Source organism: Girardinichthys multiradiatus, chromosome 17 (genome assembly GCF_021462225.1).
Source record: "Girardinichthys multiradiatus isolate DD_20200921_A chromosome 17, DD_fGirMul_XY1, whole genome shotgun sequence".
Lineage (NCBI taxonomy): Eukaryota > Metazoa > Chordata > Actinopteri > Cyprinodontiformes > Goodeidae > Girardinichthys > Girardinichthys multiradiatus.
Window position 1 is genome coordinate 4,184,557 of NC_061809.1, and position 18,733 is coordinate 4,203,289.

Sequence of the window (18,733 nt, forward strand, 5' to 3'; positions counted from 1 at the left end):
AGTCAGATCATGCAAAACAGTCCACATCTAAGTCCAGCAGGCGTCTGCTGTGGACCAAGAATACAAAGTACACCTTGAGTTTGTATTCTAAAAATAATTACGTATTTTCTCTAACAATTGCGACTTATTTTGATTTTGTTTCTCTCCCTTCATTGGTTTCCTTACGATTAAAATTTCCAACTCGATCCTCCCATTGTTCAGATCAGTGTTGCCATGACACACCAAAACTGGACCCCAATGGATTATTTTGAGCAGTACATCAATGACTCCATGTTTGAACATGGCATTCTCTGCCTATGGCATTGAACCTCAAGACACACCCAGAAGATGGTCCACGAAAGATAAAAGGTCTGTCCAGGTGACAAGGCCACTACAACGCCAACATGGGTGGCGTGGACTTGGCTAGCCGAATATTGAGTTTCTACAGGATGGCCTCTCGCACTTGGAAATGGACAGTGCATGCAGTTTTCCACTTTTTTGACCTGGCAATCACCAACTCATGGCTTCAGTATAAGGGTGACTGCCAATTTCTGGGAAAGAAACCACTGAAGTTTCTTGACTTGAAACTGCTCCTGGTGAAGAGTTGATTACTCGGGGCCCAAGGAGGCTCGACAGCGAAGATGACAACACTCCCCCTCGTCAAAAGAGGAAACTGCAGCCAAATGCAGCTCTGAGACACTATGGTGCCATCCATCTTCCAGAGATGTTGGATGAAACATATGCATCAAGGTGTCACACATCTGGCTGCAGATGCAAAACATATGTGAAGTGCACGAAGTGCAAGGTTTTCCTTTGTGTTTCCAAGAAGCGGAATTGCTTTTTGGAGTATCATACCAAATAAGCACAACAAAACAAAAGTGACGATGGACAGTAATCTGGATGTTGAACTCATTCATAAGTTTTTTGTTTTGGTGTTTTCTTTCTGACAAACTGGTTGGCGTGTCACGGTTCAGTTTCACACATACTGCATTCCAATGTCCACTGTAGTAGACATATGATGTGTTAAAAATAAAAACTTTTTTTTCCCAAAAAATGTTTTCAGTTTTCTAACTACTTTACAAAGATTGGGGAATTATTAAAAAACAAATGTGAACGGACAATATTTTTACCCTGGTAGTCAGGAAGATATAATGCAGTCAAATTAATTGTATGATGGCACCTGGTAAAATTGTATCTAAAAAAAGCCCAGCCAATTGCATCAACTTATTGACTTTACAGCAATCCTTCACCAAACATGCATGTGGTGACAATGGAAAGGAAAACTCCCTTTTAACAGGAAGGATCCTCCAGCAGAACCCGGCTTAGTGTGAGCAGCCATCTACAGCAACCTGCTGGGGGCTTGAGACGACAGATGTTAATCATTTACTTCTTAACATCTTTACTAACATAAAGTTAGACATTACCCTGAGGAGGTCAGGTCCCTGGAATTATTTGACATTATTAAAACATTTGTATGCTGCATTTTTAATAAAAATCTTAAATATATGTACAAGGTGAGGTATAAACAGCACTCCTGAATACGCAGTAAGGGTGGCATAAATGGTACATAGGTGACTAGTCTTGGTTGTTCTTACTAGTCAATGTTGTCATGAACTGATCCTCACCTCTTAGACCATTAATCAGTTCATGGATCCTACCAAAGTTGTTAAAACATTTAGAAGTCTGGAATTTGTCAAAAAGTATCAAAGTACCAACTTCATACAGAGAAGGTGCTGTCTGTAGAAGTGCATCTTGTTATATTGTGAATATTTATGTGTACCTTCCTGCAGGGTTGTAAGTTTACATACATGGCCCGTGTATTTCTGGGGCATAAGAATATTTTTCTTTTAACAACTTAATGAAAAGGCTTCTCATTTTGGTCTTCCTGGAAAAAATCTCAAAATAAAAGTTGTTAGCACTTGCTTCTTGGACACCACTATCTAATTGGACTTTCATCCAAGCCCCTCAAGGTCACACTGGTCAGAAAATAACACAGGATGCCATTTCTTGATGTTTCTATTGAATCAGTGTTGGACCTTTACATTAAAATCTTGGTACATTTTCTCCAAAATATTAATTAGTAAACTGCTTGGTGCTTTGTTGATCAAACACCTCACAAAAGTATACAAAGTGGTCTAGTATTAACGTGAATAAATGTACATAGTAAAGAAATTGTTCATTTTAGTGGATTTATAAAAAATGTAATTGGGAAATCCGAAAATATCCTTGGCACTGGAAACGGCTAGTTAACCCTTGTTGAATAGATTAAACAATGAAATCAATGGTAATTTGCCCAAGACTGTATGTATATTTAACTGAGGGGTAGAGAAATGCATTTTAATGTCATAAGTTATATTTAAAGTAGAATATAAATGGCAATTGAATATAGACTTCCATGTGAATATTAAATACTTTAACAAAATGTCACATTAAAAGTACTTTGCTGTTTAAATTGAATTAGGAGTTTTAGGATTCCCAGCTCTCTTCTGAGATAGAGCAAGAAAGGCACAATCATCCCATGTGAAAAATTATTTCTATTTTTTGGAAATGCTCTTTCCACTGTTACTATTGTCATAGTTGTTATATTTGAAATTATGTATTTTCACAGTTTGCAGAGTGTATATTGGAAGGAAAGCACATTAATTGTCCATCAATCAGCTGATTTGATGCAATCTGCTGGGTTCCTTAGATAGAAAACTTTTTAACCAATTTACATAATAAACTGGATCCAACTTCACTGTTTGATAATTAGGTTTAATTGGAATGTATGAACCTGACTTGAAATCTGTATGATTTGATTGAACTGACTTTGTAAAGTGGCTTGAGACGTGTGTTGTGACTTGTAATCCCCAGCTTCTGTTTTAAAGGTGGTTTCGGCTACAAAGTAAGCTTGGCCAGCTTTGTTGTGAACACAAAATACAAATACTTTTCCTATCAAAAAGGAAAGTTTTAAGCCTAGCCTTAAAAGTAGACAGGGTGTCTGCCTCACAGACTAAAACTGGGAGCTGGTTCCACAGGAGAGGAGCCTGATAACTAAAGGATCTGCTTCCCATTCTACTTCTAGAGACTCTAGGAATCACCAGTAAACCTGCAGTCTGAGAACGAAGTGCTCTGTTAGGAACATATGGAACCATCAGATCTCTGATGTATGATGGAGCTAGATCCATGTTTTATATGTGAGGAGGAGAATTTTAAATTCTATTCTGGATTTAACAGGGAGCCAATGAAGGGAAGCTAAAGTAGGAGAAATATGATCTCTCTTTAATTTTCATCAGAACTCTTGCTGCAGCATTTTGAATCAGCTGAAGGCTTTTAACTGCATTTTGTGGACATCCTGATAGTAAAGAATTACAATAGTCCAGCCTTGAAGTAACAAATGCATGGACTATTTTTTCAGCGTCACTCCTGGACAGGATATTTCTAATTTTGGCAATGTTCCGGGTGCGAAAGAAGGAAATCCTAGAAACCTGTTTAACATGGGATTTAAATGACATGTCCTGGTCAAAAATAACACCAAGGTTTTTTACTTTATTATCGGAGGTCAATTTAATGCCATCCAGGTTAAGTGATTGACTAAACAGTTTCTTTTTTAAAGACTCCGGTCCAAAGATGACAACTTCTGTCTTGTCTGAATTTAGAAGCAGAACATTTAAAGTCATCCAAGTTTTTATATCTTTAAGACATGCTTGTAGTCTATCTAACAGGTTGGGCTCATCAGGATTCATGGATAAGTAAAGCTGAGTATCATCAGCGTAACAGTGAAAGTTTATCCTATGCTGCCTGATAATTTGACCTATTGGAAGCATATATATAGTAAAGAGAATTGGCCCAAGTACTGAACCCTGTGGTACTCCACAATTAACCCTGGAGTTTAAAGATGATTTATCATTTACATGAACAAACCGGAATTTGTCAAACAAATAATATTTAAACCAGCCTAGCGATGTTCCGCTGATCCCTACAGCATATTCCAGCCTTTCTAAAAGAATATTGTGATCGACTACTGAGATCTAACAGAACCAGTACAGACACAAGTCCATTATCTGAGGCCATAAGAATATCATTAGTGACTTTCAGCAGAGCTGTTTCAGTGCTATGATGACCTCGGAAGCCTGACTGAAACTCTTCAAACAGGTCATAGCTGTGTAAATGCTCACACATTTGATTAGCAACTATTTTCTCAAGAATGTTAGATAAGAATGGAAGACTGGATATAGGTCTGTAATTTTTCAAGTCATCTCGATCAAGCGAAGGTTTCTTACGTAAAGGTTTAATTACAGCTACCTTAAAAGCCTGTGGTACATATCCATTCACCAAAGATAGATTAATCATATCTAAAATGGAGCTGGTAATCAGAGGGAACACTTCCTTAAATAATTTGGTTGGGATTGGATCTAAAATACAAGTTGAAGGTTTAGATGAAGTTAATATTTCTGATAACTCACGAAGCTCCACAGGATCAAAACAGTCCAAACACAGATCAGGTTCTACAGTTACTTCCAATGTTGTCTGACTTGCTGAGGATGAAGTAATCATCTTCGGGAGTATGTCAAAGATTTTCTTTTTAATAGAATCAATTTTATTTAAGAAGAATCCCATAAAGTCATGACTGCTGAGAGCTAAGGGAATGGATGACTCAACAGAGCTATGACTCTGTGTAAGTTTAGCAACTGTACTAAAAAGAAACCTAGGATTATTCTTGTTCTCTTCTATTAATGATGAGAAATAAGCTGTTCTGGTTTGGCAAAGTGTCTTTTTATACAACTGTAGGCTATTTTTCCAGATTAAGTAGGAATCCTCTAGGTGTGTAGAGCGTCATTTTCTCTCCAATTTTCTAACATTATGCTTTAAAGTACGCAGCTCTGAATTAAACCAGGGAGCCAGCCTCCTATGAATAATTACCTTCTTTTTCAAGGGGGCTGCATTGTCTAATGCACCATGCAATGATGAAGTAACACTATGAACAAAAGAATCAATTTGTGAAGGGAAAGAAACAAAATTATCGCCCTCTACTGTGTTTTTCTGTGATAAGGAGGAAATTAAAAGTGGAACAGGTTCTTTAAAGGTTGTTACAGCATCGCCTGATAATGATCTACTATAATGAAATTTTCTTTCAGGTGTGGAGTACTCGGTTAAATTAAACTCAAAGGTTATTAAAAAATGGTCAGACAGGACAGGGTTATGAGAAAATATTATGTCTTTACACTCAATACCATCTGACAGGACATGGTCCAGAGAATGATGACAAAGGTGGGTAGGTTTGTTAACGTTTCGAGCAAAGTCAATTGAGTCTAAGATAGCTTAAATATAGCCTTTAATGCTATCACTTTCAGTGTCAACATGAATGTTAAAATCCCCCACTATAATAACTTTATCGGTATTTAACACTAAATCAGATAAAAGGTCTGAAAACTGATCTAAAAATTGAGAGTAAGGGCCTGGTGGACGGTACAAAACAACAAACAGAAGTGGTTTTAGTGCTTTACAATTTGGATGAGGAAAACTAAGGATTAAATATTCAAAAGAGTTGTAGCTATTGATTGGTCTGGGACTAGTCAATAAATCGAACTGAAAGATGGTTGCTACTCCTCGTCCTCCCCAAATAGAGATGTTGCCGAAGTCCACAGTGCAACAGAGGAAGACGTGGTCTAATGATTAAAACATCCTTTTACCAACTGTAATGTTACCAGAAATTTCTCATTGACCATTTACACAAGGCACATGTAGTGTAGTCTAGACACAGACATGCATTAATTTGGAAACATTATCTAAATCCTAGGAATGACAGTGCCCTGTTCTCTCTCCTGTAAATGAGCAAAAACAAAAAGAAATACTGAAGCTCTGATTGAATAAAAACCAGTAAATACAGATGTGTTTGAATGCAAGATTTATGACAGAAACAACAGGAGCCTGCATGATCTGAAAAGATAGTGTTTAGTTTTTATTACTTAGAAGCTACATCTGCAAAGTTTTTATTGCATCTGTGTATAACCCCAGAACTAAAGAGCAAGGGATAATAAGACAAAGGGGAACTGTATGCAGCATGAGGCTGACAAATGGGTAGTTTGGAAAAAAGCAAGCACCAAAAACGTATTACCATTCCCTGAAGGTTAGAAAGAGACTAAAACTTTTATTTTACTGCTGAATTACTGGAGAACCTCTGCAGACATTGTGGGAATGAGGACACCTACCTTACCCATTTCTGTGGGTAAGGCAGTGATTCAGTGTAGTCAAAACCGAATTTCAAGCAATTTATATGTCACCATTTAAAAATGATCTCAAAGTACTTTTAGAAGACAAAACAATTCATATTGAAATTTATTATCATCCAGTTCAGTGAAAATCATTTACTCCTTTGTATCCAACACAGTCATAAAGTCAGAATCAACTGCGTTTTCATCTGATCCGCTTCAATTAAATATTTACAGAATACAATCATATTTAATTATTCTGAAGTTTAGTGTCTAATGGAATATTACACAGAATCCTCATGTGTCCCACACCCTGAGCAAGCATGTGGGCGTTATGGTGAAGAAAATGTTTCCAAAGAAACTTTCTCCTCACTAAGTTGGGACAAAGACGTCTGTCTCACCTGGCTGTGGATTTTACATTAAAACAAATGTTTCATATCATGCATTTGTTGCCATATCGAACTGTCCTACTATATAGACCTATCAAGGATTACAGCGAGTTAAGATACCTTTTATGAAGGTTACAATGTAAATGTAAATGTCAGTCATTGTCTGTACCGTCTCTTCCATAGTGGGTCACAGGGAAGCTGGTACCTAACTCCAGCAGTCTATGGGCGGGAGGTGGGGTACACCCTGGACAGGTTGCCAGTCCATCGCAGGACAACACAGAGACACACAGGATAAACAACCATGCACACACTCATTCACACCTAAGGGCAAATTAGAGAAACCAATTAACCTAACAGGCAAGTCTTTGGACTGTGGGAGGAAGCTGGAGTACCCGGAGAAAACCCACGCATGCACGGGGATAACATGCACACTCCATGCAGAAAGGCCCCCGGCCGGGAGTCGAATGGTAAATGGTAAATGGACTGAACTTATATAGCGCTTTTCCAGTCCTACAGACCACTCAAAGCGCTTTACACTAGAGCCACATTCACCCAATTGCACTTACTAACACCCACACATCCATCCACCGATATGCAGATCTGTAGGCAACTTGAGGTTAAGTGCCTTGCCCAGGGGCACATCGACATATGGCAGGAGGAAGCTGGAATCGAATCCACAACGTTCTGATTGTGGCTACTCTTCCTACTGAGCCACAGTCACCTCAGAGTCGAACCTAGGACCTTCTTGCTTCAAGGCCACTGTGAAGCCCACCGATATTAGTTTATGGTGGGCTGCAATAACTATGATTAGTTAGTCCCAATTTTTAGCACAAAAATGGAACTAATCATACATACTATCTACTGGGACTAACTGTATGATTTTAATAAATCACTTCATTAATTGTGTCTCCAGCTGGATAAATTCTTAGGAATTGTTGGCTGCTGCTGGCAACAACTTAATGCTCACCTTCTACCGATGATACTCTTGGCCCTGTCTTTCAGTGTTTAACCCTTTCTCTCTCCTAGACATAGCTGTTGCCTGAGCTTCTACTGTGACTAACTCTATGTGCTCTCTCTCATACTCTAAACTTAAAAACTGGCTCAGAGTTCATCTGCTTAGCTGTATTTCTTTCCTAGATGAAGCCACTAAAGGAGCTATAACCATTAATGTTTCAGTTTTCATTCCTATAGAAAGTACTCCTGGATCAGTGCTTCTGTATTCTTTTTGTGTCTCTGCTCTGTTCTCTCAAACCCCCAGTCGATCGTGGCAGATGGCCGCACACACTGAGCCTGGTTCTGCTGGAGGTTTCTTCCTGTTAAAAAGGAGTTTTTCCTCTCCACTGTCGCTACATGCTCATCACAGAGGAGTGACTGCTACAGGTCTCTGACTCTGCAATCTGCTGGGTTTCCTTAGATAGAAAAACCTTTTAACCAATTTGAATAATAAACTGAATCTGACTGCACTGTTTGGTAGTTAGGAATAATTGGAATACATTTCCCTGACTTGGAATCTGTATGATTTGATTGAATTAACTTAATTTACTAGTGACGTGCCTTGAAATGACGTGCTGTGCATTGGCACTATAAAAATAAAACTGAACTGAATTGAATATGTAATAAGTAATGTGTTAGAAAAAAAGGATACCACATCATTTGATGAAAATGAGCATTATCAACCCACAGAGGGCCAGATCCGAAGTCACAGAGAAATTTCAACTGAAAAACTGTTGTTGCAGGCTAGTCTGATTAGCTGAAATGTCATTGCAGCAACTCAGCATGGTACTTAGAAATTAGTATGGCCCCCACATGCTTGTAGGCATGCTGACAACATTGAGACATGCCAGGCAGTGATCACAGGGCCCTCAGGCCACCCTTATGAAGTCTGTTTCTAATAGTTTGGACAGACATTCAAGCCAGGGGCCCAATGGAAGTCACTTTATAGGGCTCTGCCTGGTTTCAATTCAATAAAAAAAAAATGTTATTAATCCCAAAGGGAAATTAAATGTTGTTGTAGCTCATTATGAAGGTTTCTTCAAAGAGCCATTGTAGATGCTGATGGCTGTGGGCAGAAAGGATCTCCTGTAGCGTCTGTCTTACAGCAGATCTGAAGAAGCCTCTGACTGAAGACACTGTTGTTGTATAACAGTCTGATGAAGAGGATGCTCAGGGTTCTCCATAATGTTCTGCATTTTATGAAGAATCCTTCTTTGCAGAGCCAGCCTACCTGTTCCTCCTTGGACAAAGGAGCAAATATTGATTCTGTTGATGGGTTAAGGACCTCCGACGGCCTTGAGATTGTGCTAGAAGACACAGCAAACCCTCTGGTAATGCCATTCTGGTGGGGGTTGGACTGCCTGTGTGTGCAGTCTGTAAGGTCCAGATATTCACCCTAGTGAAATGCAAAACTACTGAAGAGTAGTTAAAGAAAATGAGGGGAAAATGACCTCCAAAGCCATTCCAATATTTGTCTCATTGTTGCTCCATTAGTGTACCTGTTAATATTCATATATATCTATATATCTACCATTAAATGAGAAAATGGTTATGGTTTTGACTGGTCAAAAGTTTTATAACCACTTTCTCATTTAATGGTTTTCTTGATGTTATGATGTTTTACGTTGTACGTAGACTTTCACTGAAGGCATCAAAACTGTGAATGAACACATATACACATGTGGACAAAATTGTTGGTACCCCTCGGTTAATGAAAGAAAAACCCACAATGGTCACAGAAATAACTTGAATCTAACGATGGTAATAATGAATAAAAATTCTATGAAAATGAACAAATGAAAGTCAGACATTGCTTTTCAAACAAGCTTCAACAGAATGTTTTAAAAAAATAAACTCATGAAACAGGCCTGGACAATATTTTGTTACACAACCTTTTGAGGCAATCACTGCAATCAAACGATTCCCATAACTGTCAGTGAGACTTCTGCACCTCTCAGCAGGTATCTTGGCCCACTCCTCATGAGCAAACTGCTCCAGTTGTCTCAGGTTTGAAGGGTGCCTTTTCCAGACTGCATGTTTCAGCTCCTTCCAAAGATGCTCAATAGGATTTAGGTCAGGGCTCATAGAAGGCCACTTTAGAATAGTCCAATGTTTTCCTCTTAGCCACTGTCCCTACCAGTGTTTTTCTTTATATGCTTCATTTTTCCGTCTGCGAACATAGAGCTGATGTGCCTTGCCAAAAAGTTCAGTTTTGTGAACTTTTTGTGGCTTGTCAATGTGTAGTTTGGAAAATTCCAGTCTGGCTTTTTTATGATTTGTTTCCAACAATGGTGTTCTCCTTGGTCGTCTCCCATGAAGTCCACTTTGCCTCAAACAACGTTGGATGGTGCGATCTGACACTGATGTTTCTTGAGCTTGAAGTTCACCTTTAATCTCTTTAGAAGTTTTTCTGGGCTCTTTTGTTACTGTTCGTATTATCCGTCTCTTTGTTTTTTCATACATTTTCCTCCTGCAGCCACGTCCAGGGAGGTTGGCTACAGTCCCATGGATCTTAAATTTCTGAATAATATGTGCAACTGTAGTCACAGAAACATGAAGCTGCTTGGAGACGGCCTTATAACCTTTACCTTTAACGTGCTTGTCTATAATTTTCTTTCTAATCTTCTCTTTCCTTCGCTTCCTCTGCTCCATGTTGAGTGTGGTACACACCATGTCACCAAACAGCACAGTGACTACCTGTAGCCCTATATATAGGCCCACTGATTGATTAAAAGAATGTAGACACCTGTGATGCTAATTAATGGACACACCTTGATTTAACATGTCCCTTTGGTCTCATTATTTTCAGGGGTACCATCATTTTTGTCCAGGCCTGTTTCATGAGTTAATTTTTTAACATAATTCTGTTGAAGCATGTTTGAAAAGCAATGGCTGGCTTTTATTTGTTCATTTTCATATAATTTTTATTCAGATTCAAGGTATTTCTATGATCATTGTGGGTTTTTCTTTCATTAACCGAGGGGTACCAACAATTTTGTCCACGTGTGTACATATATATATATACAGACATTCCACCCTCCTTTGACCCACAGGACCCACAGCTGTCCAGTAACACCTCAAATTTTTTATCTTCCACCTATATATATATATATAAATATATATATGGCTGTGAGCAGGAGAGGAGGATGCGAAGCTTGTTTCTGAACTGAACCTATTGAAGAATGTGTTCAGTTCATTGGCTTTGTCCAGACCTCCATCGGTCTGATCTTCTTTCTGCCTGAAGCCCGTGATCTTCTTCATCCCTGTCCACACATCTCTGATATTGTTTTGCTGGAGCTTGTTCTCCAGCGTCTCCTTGTACACCTCCTTGCTGTCTCTTATCTTGACTTTAAGTTGCTTCTGTATAATCCTCAATAATTCTCTGTCTCCCTCTCTGAAGGCTCTTTTTTTCTTGTTAAGCAGGTCCTTCAGGTCACTGGTGATCCAAGGTTTGTTATTGGGGAAGCATCTCACGGTTCTGGTGGGGATGATGTTATCCACACAGAAGTTTATATAGTCGGTTACACACTCAGTCATGGCATTGATGTCCTCTCCATGTGGCTGGCACAGTGCGTCCCAGTCTGTAGCCTCAAAGCAACCTTGCAGGGCCTCTTCAGCTTCCTGTGACCATTTTCTCACAGTCCTCTTTATTACAGGTTGCCTCTGAACAAGGGACTTATATTTCGAGCAGAGAAATACAAGATTGTGATCTGATTTGCCTAGAGGAGGTCTTGCTGTAGAGATGCAAGAGTCCTTGACATTTGCATAAAACAAATCCAATGTTTTGTTTTCTCTGGTAGAGCAGCTGACAAACTGTTGAAACGTTAGTGTAGCAGAGAGTGAAGCATGGTTAAAATCACCAGAAATTGCCACAAAGGCATTGGGGTTTTGTGTCTGTAGCTTTGCAACAACTGAGCTGATGGCATCACATGCAGTGTCGGCAACAGCGGAAGGTGGAACGTAAACTGTTGCCAAAATAACACTGGTGAACTCTCTGGGTAAATAATATAGACGAAAACTTACTGCCAACAGTTCAATATCTAGACTGCAGAGACGACACTTCACAGTAACATGTCCTGGATGTCACCATCTATTGTTCACAAGTACTGCTAATCCACCTCCTTTACACTTGCGCTCCTCTTTAAATCTCTGTCTGCTCGTATGGTTAAAAAGCCCGGCAGAGAGACGCTGGAGTCGGGGATATAATCCTGCAGCCATGTCTCAGTAAAACACATGATACTGCATGCCCGGTACTCTGGCTGGGTCCTTTGTAGGGCTTGGAGTTCATCCAACTTGTTTCCCAACGATCTCACATTGCCCATCATAATCGACGGAAGAGATGGTTTGAACTTCCTCCTTCTCTCTTTTCTCTTTGCTCCTGCTCTGCATCCACGGCGTCTCCTTTTCAACTCATTGGGGATTTGGGGTTGTAGTTGAAGTATTATTTGAGCTTTTGAGATATTAATCAGCTGCTCCCGGTTGTAAGAAACAACCCCGTTGCCGTGGCAATGCATCATAACAAATGTCCAAAAATAGAAAGTATTAGGAAAAATCCTCCAAGCTGCACAGCATCTGACACCGGAGAGGACAGTCGTCCAAAAAAAATCAACTGTATCCACCACAAGAGGAATAGTTCCCAAAAAAGAATAAATCAGAATCAAAAGTAACAGAGCTACTCCAACCTGCTGCCACCTTGAGCGGCACAATTCTAGAAATATATAATAATATATAAGTTTAATATATAAGTAAGAGTCACTGCACGTGAGGGGAGAGCAGTGTCTCTGCAGCATTGCTGTGGGAAGTAGTGTACCAACTTGGGAGATGAAAATGGTTGTTTATCACAACTTGATGCTATTGAGTATTGTTAAAGATTGTTTTGGTATAGATTATATTAAAATATAATTTTGTCAACCCTAGCAGCTATATTCCAAAGCTGAAGTAAAATTAATCCTGGATTACTTATAAAGAAACAATATTAAACACCAGCAGAACAAGAAGAGAAGATGTTACAAACTGACAACAACTCAGGTGAACATTTAAACCCACGGTATTTATTTGGATTCTAAAAACTAGAATGACACGATTGATATCCCGGCTCAGGTCATTTCTAAACAGAAAAATGGACCAATAAATTAAGGAATCTGTCAGATTGTGGTTAGCTGAGCTGTGTGAGGAATAAACTAGAGACAAGTTGACTTAGGGACTGAAGCTACACGAAGTAATACACAGAGTGCTTACAAAGGTGGGTTCTGCTAACCTGTGAATTTGCTCCAGCTACTATGCTGGGCAAGATTATCACACACAGCACAAGCTCACCTGAAACTGAGTCAATACATGTTGGACCGTTTTAGTTTGGATCAGCAGAACCCAATCAAAGGAAGATACACAGATGTTTCAGCTGTTGAGCTTCCTTCTATATTACAATATATCAGCAGCAAATCCTGAACTTTACAGAGGATGGCTTTCTACTTCTCTGTTTACAACTAACATGGTTTAGTGCAATGAAGTAACCTCTGATTGTGTCAGAAAAAAAATCAATTTAATATTCAAAACAAGAGCTCATAAAAAAGTATGTTTGCAGCAGTTTTCATCATTTTTAAGTTGATGCTACTGTTGTACTGACGCATGAGAAGTGTGTTACCACAGCCGGTCAGCAGAACAGAACCCAGCACTAGGAAGGATTTCATGTTGATGATTTATTTTTACTAAGGGAACAAAAAAAACCTCTACATGATGGCCCTGTAGGTGGGTGGATGAGCAAAACTGTCAAATCTAACCGAACCCAGAGTCTTCTACTTACACACCACTTCCACTCTCTGATGAACATTTCATATAAGGTAATAATGACGGTGTAAACAAAACAAAGAGCAATAAATGTTTACTTGCGCATTAAAAAAGTATTAGTCACATTAATACAAAAATAAATGGCACATTGAATTCCTAATTTTAAAAGAAAGTGGTGCTTTCATTACTGAGGAGACACGTTAAATAAATTACTACCATAAATGTTACATACAAATCTGGAGTAGTATATACAAAGGAGTTGTTAGACACAAATAAACTACAATTTTTAGTTTTATGTTCAGACAGCAGTAGAAGTGTATGATACAAAGTAGGGGGTTGTCGTGAACAACTGTGGGCCGGAGTGGGTGGCTGCTTGTGGGTGGAGGAGGGGCTGTCTTTACAAACCATCAACCGTCCAGGAAACATTACCGGTCCTCTACAGAATTACCAGCTGTGAACTGGTCCTAGCCAGGTTACATCCAAGATGACGGACGTCTGGGGAGCAAATTAACACTGGGTTCAGTTTCACTTTGTAAAGGAAAATTCTGGCATCTTTCTTCATCCCAGCTCCAACTCTATTAGTGGAGTTCTGATTGTTTCGTTTCTGTTTCACTGCCGTAGGGGAAACACTGACAATGACTGATTTGTTAACTTGATATACTTTATAGGAAGGATTGGAAAGTGCCACTCAGGCTGGGCCTAAAGTGCAAAAAAAAAAATATAAAAAATACTACTCTGGTCAAAATGAAAAGATAAAATACCACAATTTTCCTTTTACAACTTGTTTCCAACAGCTTATGTCCATCCCTAAATCTATCTCTGACACATCACATAATATCACAGTATCCCTCATCTCCATGTCCCATCTTCCTTACCTCCTATAGATTGCTCTGATGACATGATAGAAATCCCTCCTTTTTCCTTCAACATCCCTTAAAAATCTCCATGGTAACAGTGGTTGGATAAAAGCACAGGGGCCATAAACAGAGTGGAGCTGAACGAGGAAACTTTGTGTAAACACTTTTATGATTCTGAATCTCCCACTGGTTCTTCTGGTTTGATTTTCACAACGGGTTCATGGCTTTCAGAGAATGCTGCCACCTATTGAGAGCAGCTAATGAAGGATTGCTCTTTCTGATACAAACGTCTGACTGTAAAAAAAAAAAAAAAAACTTTAAAAGAAAAGGAAATCCTTCATGAACCGTTATACAGCTCTCCTGTTCTACTGTCTCCACAGCAACATACCATCAGTGGGCTGCATGAGGCAGTGAGAGCAGAGCTTTATGAGGAATGTAGATGTTCCTCAGAGCAGATTTGGTCCATCAACCCAGCTGTTAGTCCGTGGGATTCTATTTTGGGCAGTCTAATAAGTTCAGTGTGCAGCTTGGCTGCCTCCAGCTCCTCCGTCATTCCTCCTTAAAGTGTGAGTGGGGTTAGTAAAGAAGGAGCAGGTGGTGGTTAACAGGTGGAGGGTCTGGAAGGATCTTGATGCTGGTCCAAGCTGCAGTAAACCTCCCAGGAACATGTGTTGATTTTGTGCATCTAAAACACAGTGTTCAGACTCATGGGGAGCTAGTCTTTCTGGGACTTTTCTTCTCGTTTATAACAGAAACAATGTAACATGTGACATCAGGTTATTAGTTCAACACTAGTGAGCAGTGGTGAAAGGCCCCATTCCCTCTTTGTTCTGCTGAGGCATCCATCAGGCACAGCTGCACTCCCCATTTTTGTCCTGGTTGCATCAGCTACTCAGTCCCAGCTCCTCTCTAGGCATCTGACAGGCTGCTCTGAATACTGTCCATCCACAGCTGTGCATTTGAGCTCTCCTGGGCACAGAAGTTATACACTCGTTTGGCCGTTTTCAGCTGAAAGTGGAAGAGAAAGAGGCCAGTTATAACCACACATACACAATGCTATGTGCACTACCCCACATTCAATGTATTTTACTGTGATTTCATGAAATACACCAATACAAACCAGTGCATAATTGTGAAATAAAAGGTGAATGAAAGGCCTCAGATGTTTGTTAGAAAACATTAGTGAAGAAACAGCATCATAAGGCCTGAGATACACAGCAGATTGGTCAGCAATGAAGTCCAGTTCAGCTCATTTCAGGGTTCTCGCCAGCGCATTTCAGCATAGCGGCCACTACACTGAAATGTATGCCGACGCGCATTTTCATGAGCGTGTCGGCCCTTTGACCGACATCTGGGCTCCCTCCGTGTGGTTTTTATGTCGACTATAGCGCATGCGTTGAGTCTGTAAAGCTTTTTAAAAATCATGTCAGCTTTGAAGGGTGGGAATAAACGGCGTCATATCATGATGGGCCTGCCGAAGAAAATCTTTTCTCGTCTAGTTGTGATTAACTGTCTCTGCAAACCTGTTTACAGAATACTACTACTTCCAGATGAGGATAAAAGCCAAATGTGGGTGGGTAGGTGGACAGATGGATGGATTGTCTGAAAACTGTTTGAAAGCGTTACACATGAAACTAATGGTAGCTTCATGTAGATTTTTCTTGGTTTTAAGAGCTGATTTGGCCTCATTCTTTACTAGGATGCCAGCCTAAACTAAAGCAAAAGTGTATGTGTAGTCTAAACACAATATCCATCTTACTGAGCTGAAAAGATGTTGGACACAGCTAGACTAAGACATTTGTTGCTGTTGTTTGGCTAATGACAGCTTCATGAATTTCTGTTTCTGACTATTATCTAAATCAACCCAACAAATGAGTGTTCCTGTGTTTCAGGACCAAATGTTTGCAAACTCACATCAAAGAAGGCTTTCTCCTCAACGTTTTTCGGTGATCCCATGGTAGGTGTTCCCACTGTGACTGACTCAACCTCTGACAGTTCAATCACACCTTTGCACACTTTGTCCTGTCTGCTGTCGTAGTATCGCAGCTGGAAATGGAGACATATTAGAGCCAGGACGAAGTCAGTTTAGGAAGGATTCCTATGGATACAGTTTGGGTTAATAAGGCTGCTTGATAAACTTCACCTGGTGTTTCGTTTTATCCAGCACGAACCACCTTGGTTTCCATGGTTTCAGCAATGCTCCTCTTTTGTACAAAATGCCTTCAAAACTCCTGATGGCAAAGACAGGTAAAATTAGACTGGTTCTGCTGAGGTTAAGGATGATCTCTTCTATAAAGTTAAATGGGCAGTTAAAACTGCATCATCACTTCACTACAGGTGCCTCTTAATTATCGTTGAAAAAACTTATTTTAGGGATTAAATTCAAAGCGTGAATATCATATTATATGTATTTCAAGTGTTTATTTCTCTTCATTATGATGATTATAGCTTACAGCTACTAAAAACACAAGACGTGGTAGGCCGATGCACTGACTTTGGACTTTATGAAACAGTGGATCAAACCCAGCAGATAACATGACTTCCAAAATATTCACTTGAATATTGAATATTCAAGGACCATAACAGTTGTAGCCCATGTCTTGGGTTAGGGTGAGGGTGGATACGTCTGTGTGTTACGATTGTAAAAGCTCTGTCTCCAGCTGCAGTCCACACCGTGGACTCCTATTAACTCTTGAATTGACTTTTTCTTCACAGTCATCTCCAGGCCGCAGTTACCCTGCTGGCTGAGCACATTTTTCTACCAAAAATATTCTTTCCAGTGAGCTTTCCATTAAGATGATTGGATACACACTCTAAGAGGTCAGCTTCTTTAGCAATAATGTTTTGTGGCTTACCGTTCCGATGATTGGCTAACCCATGACGGTGTAGGCTATAACATGGCCTCTCTGTATTCATTTTTATAGGGGTTATGTAAACCAATCTTCAGAGAAACTGACTTATTAGTTTTATTAATTTTAATAACTATTGCTCACAGCTAAGAGGGATATATGCTTAAAATATATCACTCAGAGTAACAACTCAATTTACTAGTAGATTTACTTTTTAAACTAAATTACTGAAGTAAATATGATGATATGCAAGTTTAGATGCATCTGTATTTTAGTAGGTTCTAACCAAACAGTCAGATGACCCTGTAGCTGAGATGTTTGAAGCACTGTAACTTCCCACAGAGAGCAGCTGTCAGCTCTGAGGTTGTGGCACAGACCTGTTCTCGCTCTCCGTGCTCTGGAACTGGCTGTAAAGTGTGCTGGTACTTGGCCGACCCGCGACAGGGGTGGATGTGGTGCTAGCCTCACAGTCCAGACCTAGCTTGATGGAAGACCCAACACCACTCTCCTGCAGACAGACACCGTGGGAACGCCGCTGGTGGCTGAGGTTAGAGGACATCAATAGAGAACTGGAGAATGATGGCTGTTAAGGACAGAGAGAAAATATTCACTGAGGCTGTTGCTAGGTAACAGTAACAATATGAGTATCTGGGTGGGAAAATGAAACCCTCATCTTACTTTGCTTTCCAGTTTGGACTCAGTCCTCTGTGTGGTCTTGATTTTGTCCCATGTGTCCTTCCACTTCTCTGACGTCAGGCCGAGCTCAGCCTCCAGGTTCTGCAGGTCTTGCAGCAGCTTGGTGATGGCGTCAGGCATCACCTTGCTCAGGCTGTCGTAACACGGCCACACAATGTGCCGCTGAGATTTTGGAGCACCGGTGTCAGCTTTCTCTACCGTCTCCTCTGCCAGACGCTCATGCCTGCTCCTCAGCTCCCAGTCGTAGGGAGGTCCCTCCGACAGAGTTTCCTCCAAGTAGAAGTCCCACACCTTCAGGTTGGAAATAAAGGTGTATGGCCGCAGGACCTGCAACACAACATTTCCACATCATGCCTGCCTTGTCTTCATGATTTAAGAACTCAGACTCCTAAAAGGATTCAGGAATGTTCCAGAGTCTGGAGGAACATGTTAATGTTTATTTAACATTCTGAATCTAGATTTCATTCAATCTTGTAATTAAGGCAAGAGGTTTAATCTTTTCAACAAAAGTCAGAAGCTGTCCTCACCTCCTCATCTTCTGGGGAATACATGTAGTTGTAGAAGATGGGTGCTTTCTTGTTGAGTCGGTCGATGAAGTCCCAAACAGACTTGCACACCTGAGGATGTTTCCTGTCGCTTTTTTCCTCGTACAGAACTCCTACATCCACACAGTAATCAGTGACACATAATCGCACAGCGAGCAAATAAATGGGCAGATCCACTGCAACTTTGGCTCACCTAGTTCGATGCGGTCATAGTCCGAGTCGAGCAGGAAGGTGCGGAAGCGGTTGGACATATAGTGGTAGGCCAAGAACTTCAGGTAGTACTGACTGAACTCAAACTCCATGGGGAACTGAAGGTGGATCTGAGAGATGGAAAAATATTGTAAAGATGACCACACAGTTCTCCTGTCAGTCGGCTTTCAACAAAGAAGCAGTTTTTATGCTACTTAGCTCAGAGAATCTCGAGATGCGTTGTCACGTGGGATAACTTGA

The 18,733-nt window shown here is 40.2% G+C and overlaps 1 protein-coding gene across 6 annotated transcripts in view; it reads right to left on the minus strand.

Moving 5' to 3' along the window:
* Positions 1-12,583: 12,583 nt before the first annotated feature.
* The window catches only part of sbf1 (SET binding factor 1), an 86,347-nt gene continuing 80,197 nt past the window's right edge, over positions 12,584-18,733 (minus strand). For all 6 annotated transcript variants that reach the window (XM_047390435.1, XM_047390433.1, XM_047390432.1 and 3 more), the window contains 7 exons: positions 18,477-18,603; positions 18,266-18,396; positions 17,721-18,065; positions 17,420-17,625; positions 16,337-16,424; positions 16,108-16,239; positions 12,584-15,201 (listed from right to left, as the gene is read on the minus strand). In XM_047390435.1, coding sequence (XP_047246391.1) covers positions 15,103-15,201; positions 16,108-16,239; positions 16,337-16,424; positions 17,420-17,625; positions 17,721-18,065; positions 18,266-18,396; positions 18,477-18,603 — 1,128 coding nt within the window. In that variant the 3' untranslated portion in view covers positions 12,584-15,102. The remainder of the gene's footprint in view (positions 15,202-16,107; positions 16,240-16,336; positions 16,425-17,419; positions 17,626-17,720; positions 18,066-18,265; positions 18,397-18,476; positions 18,604-18,733) is intronic.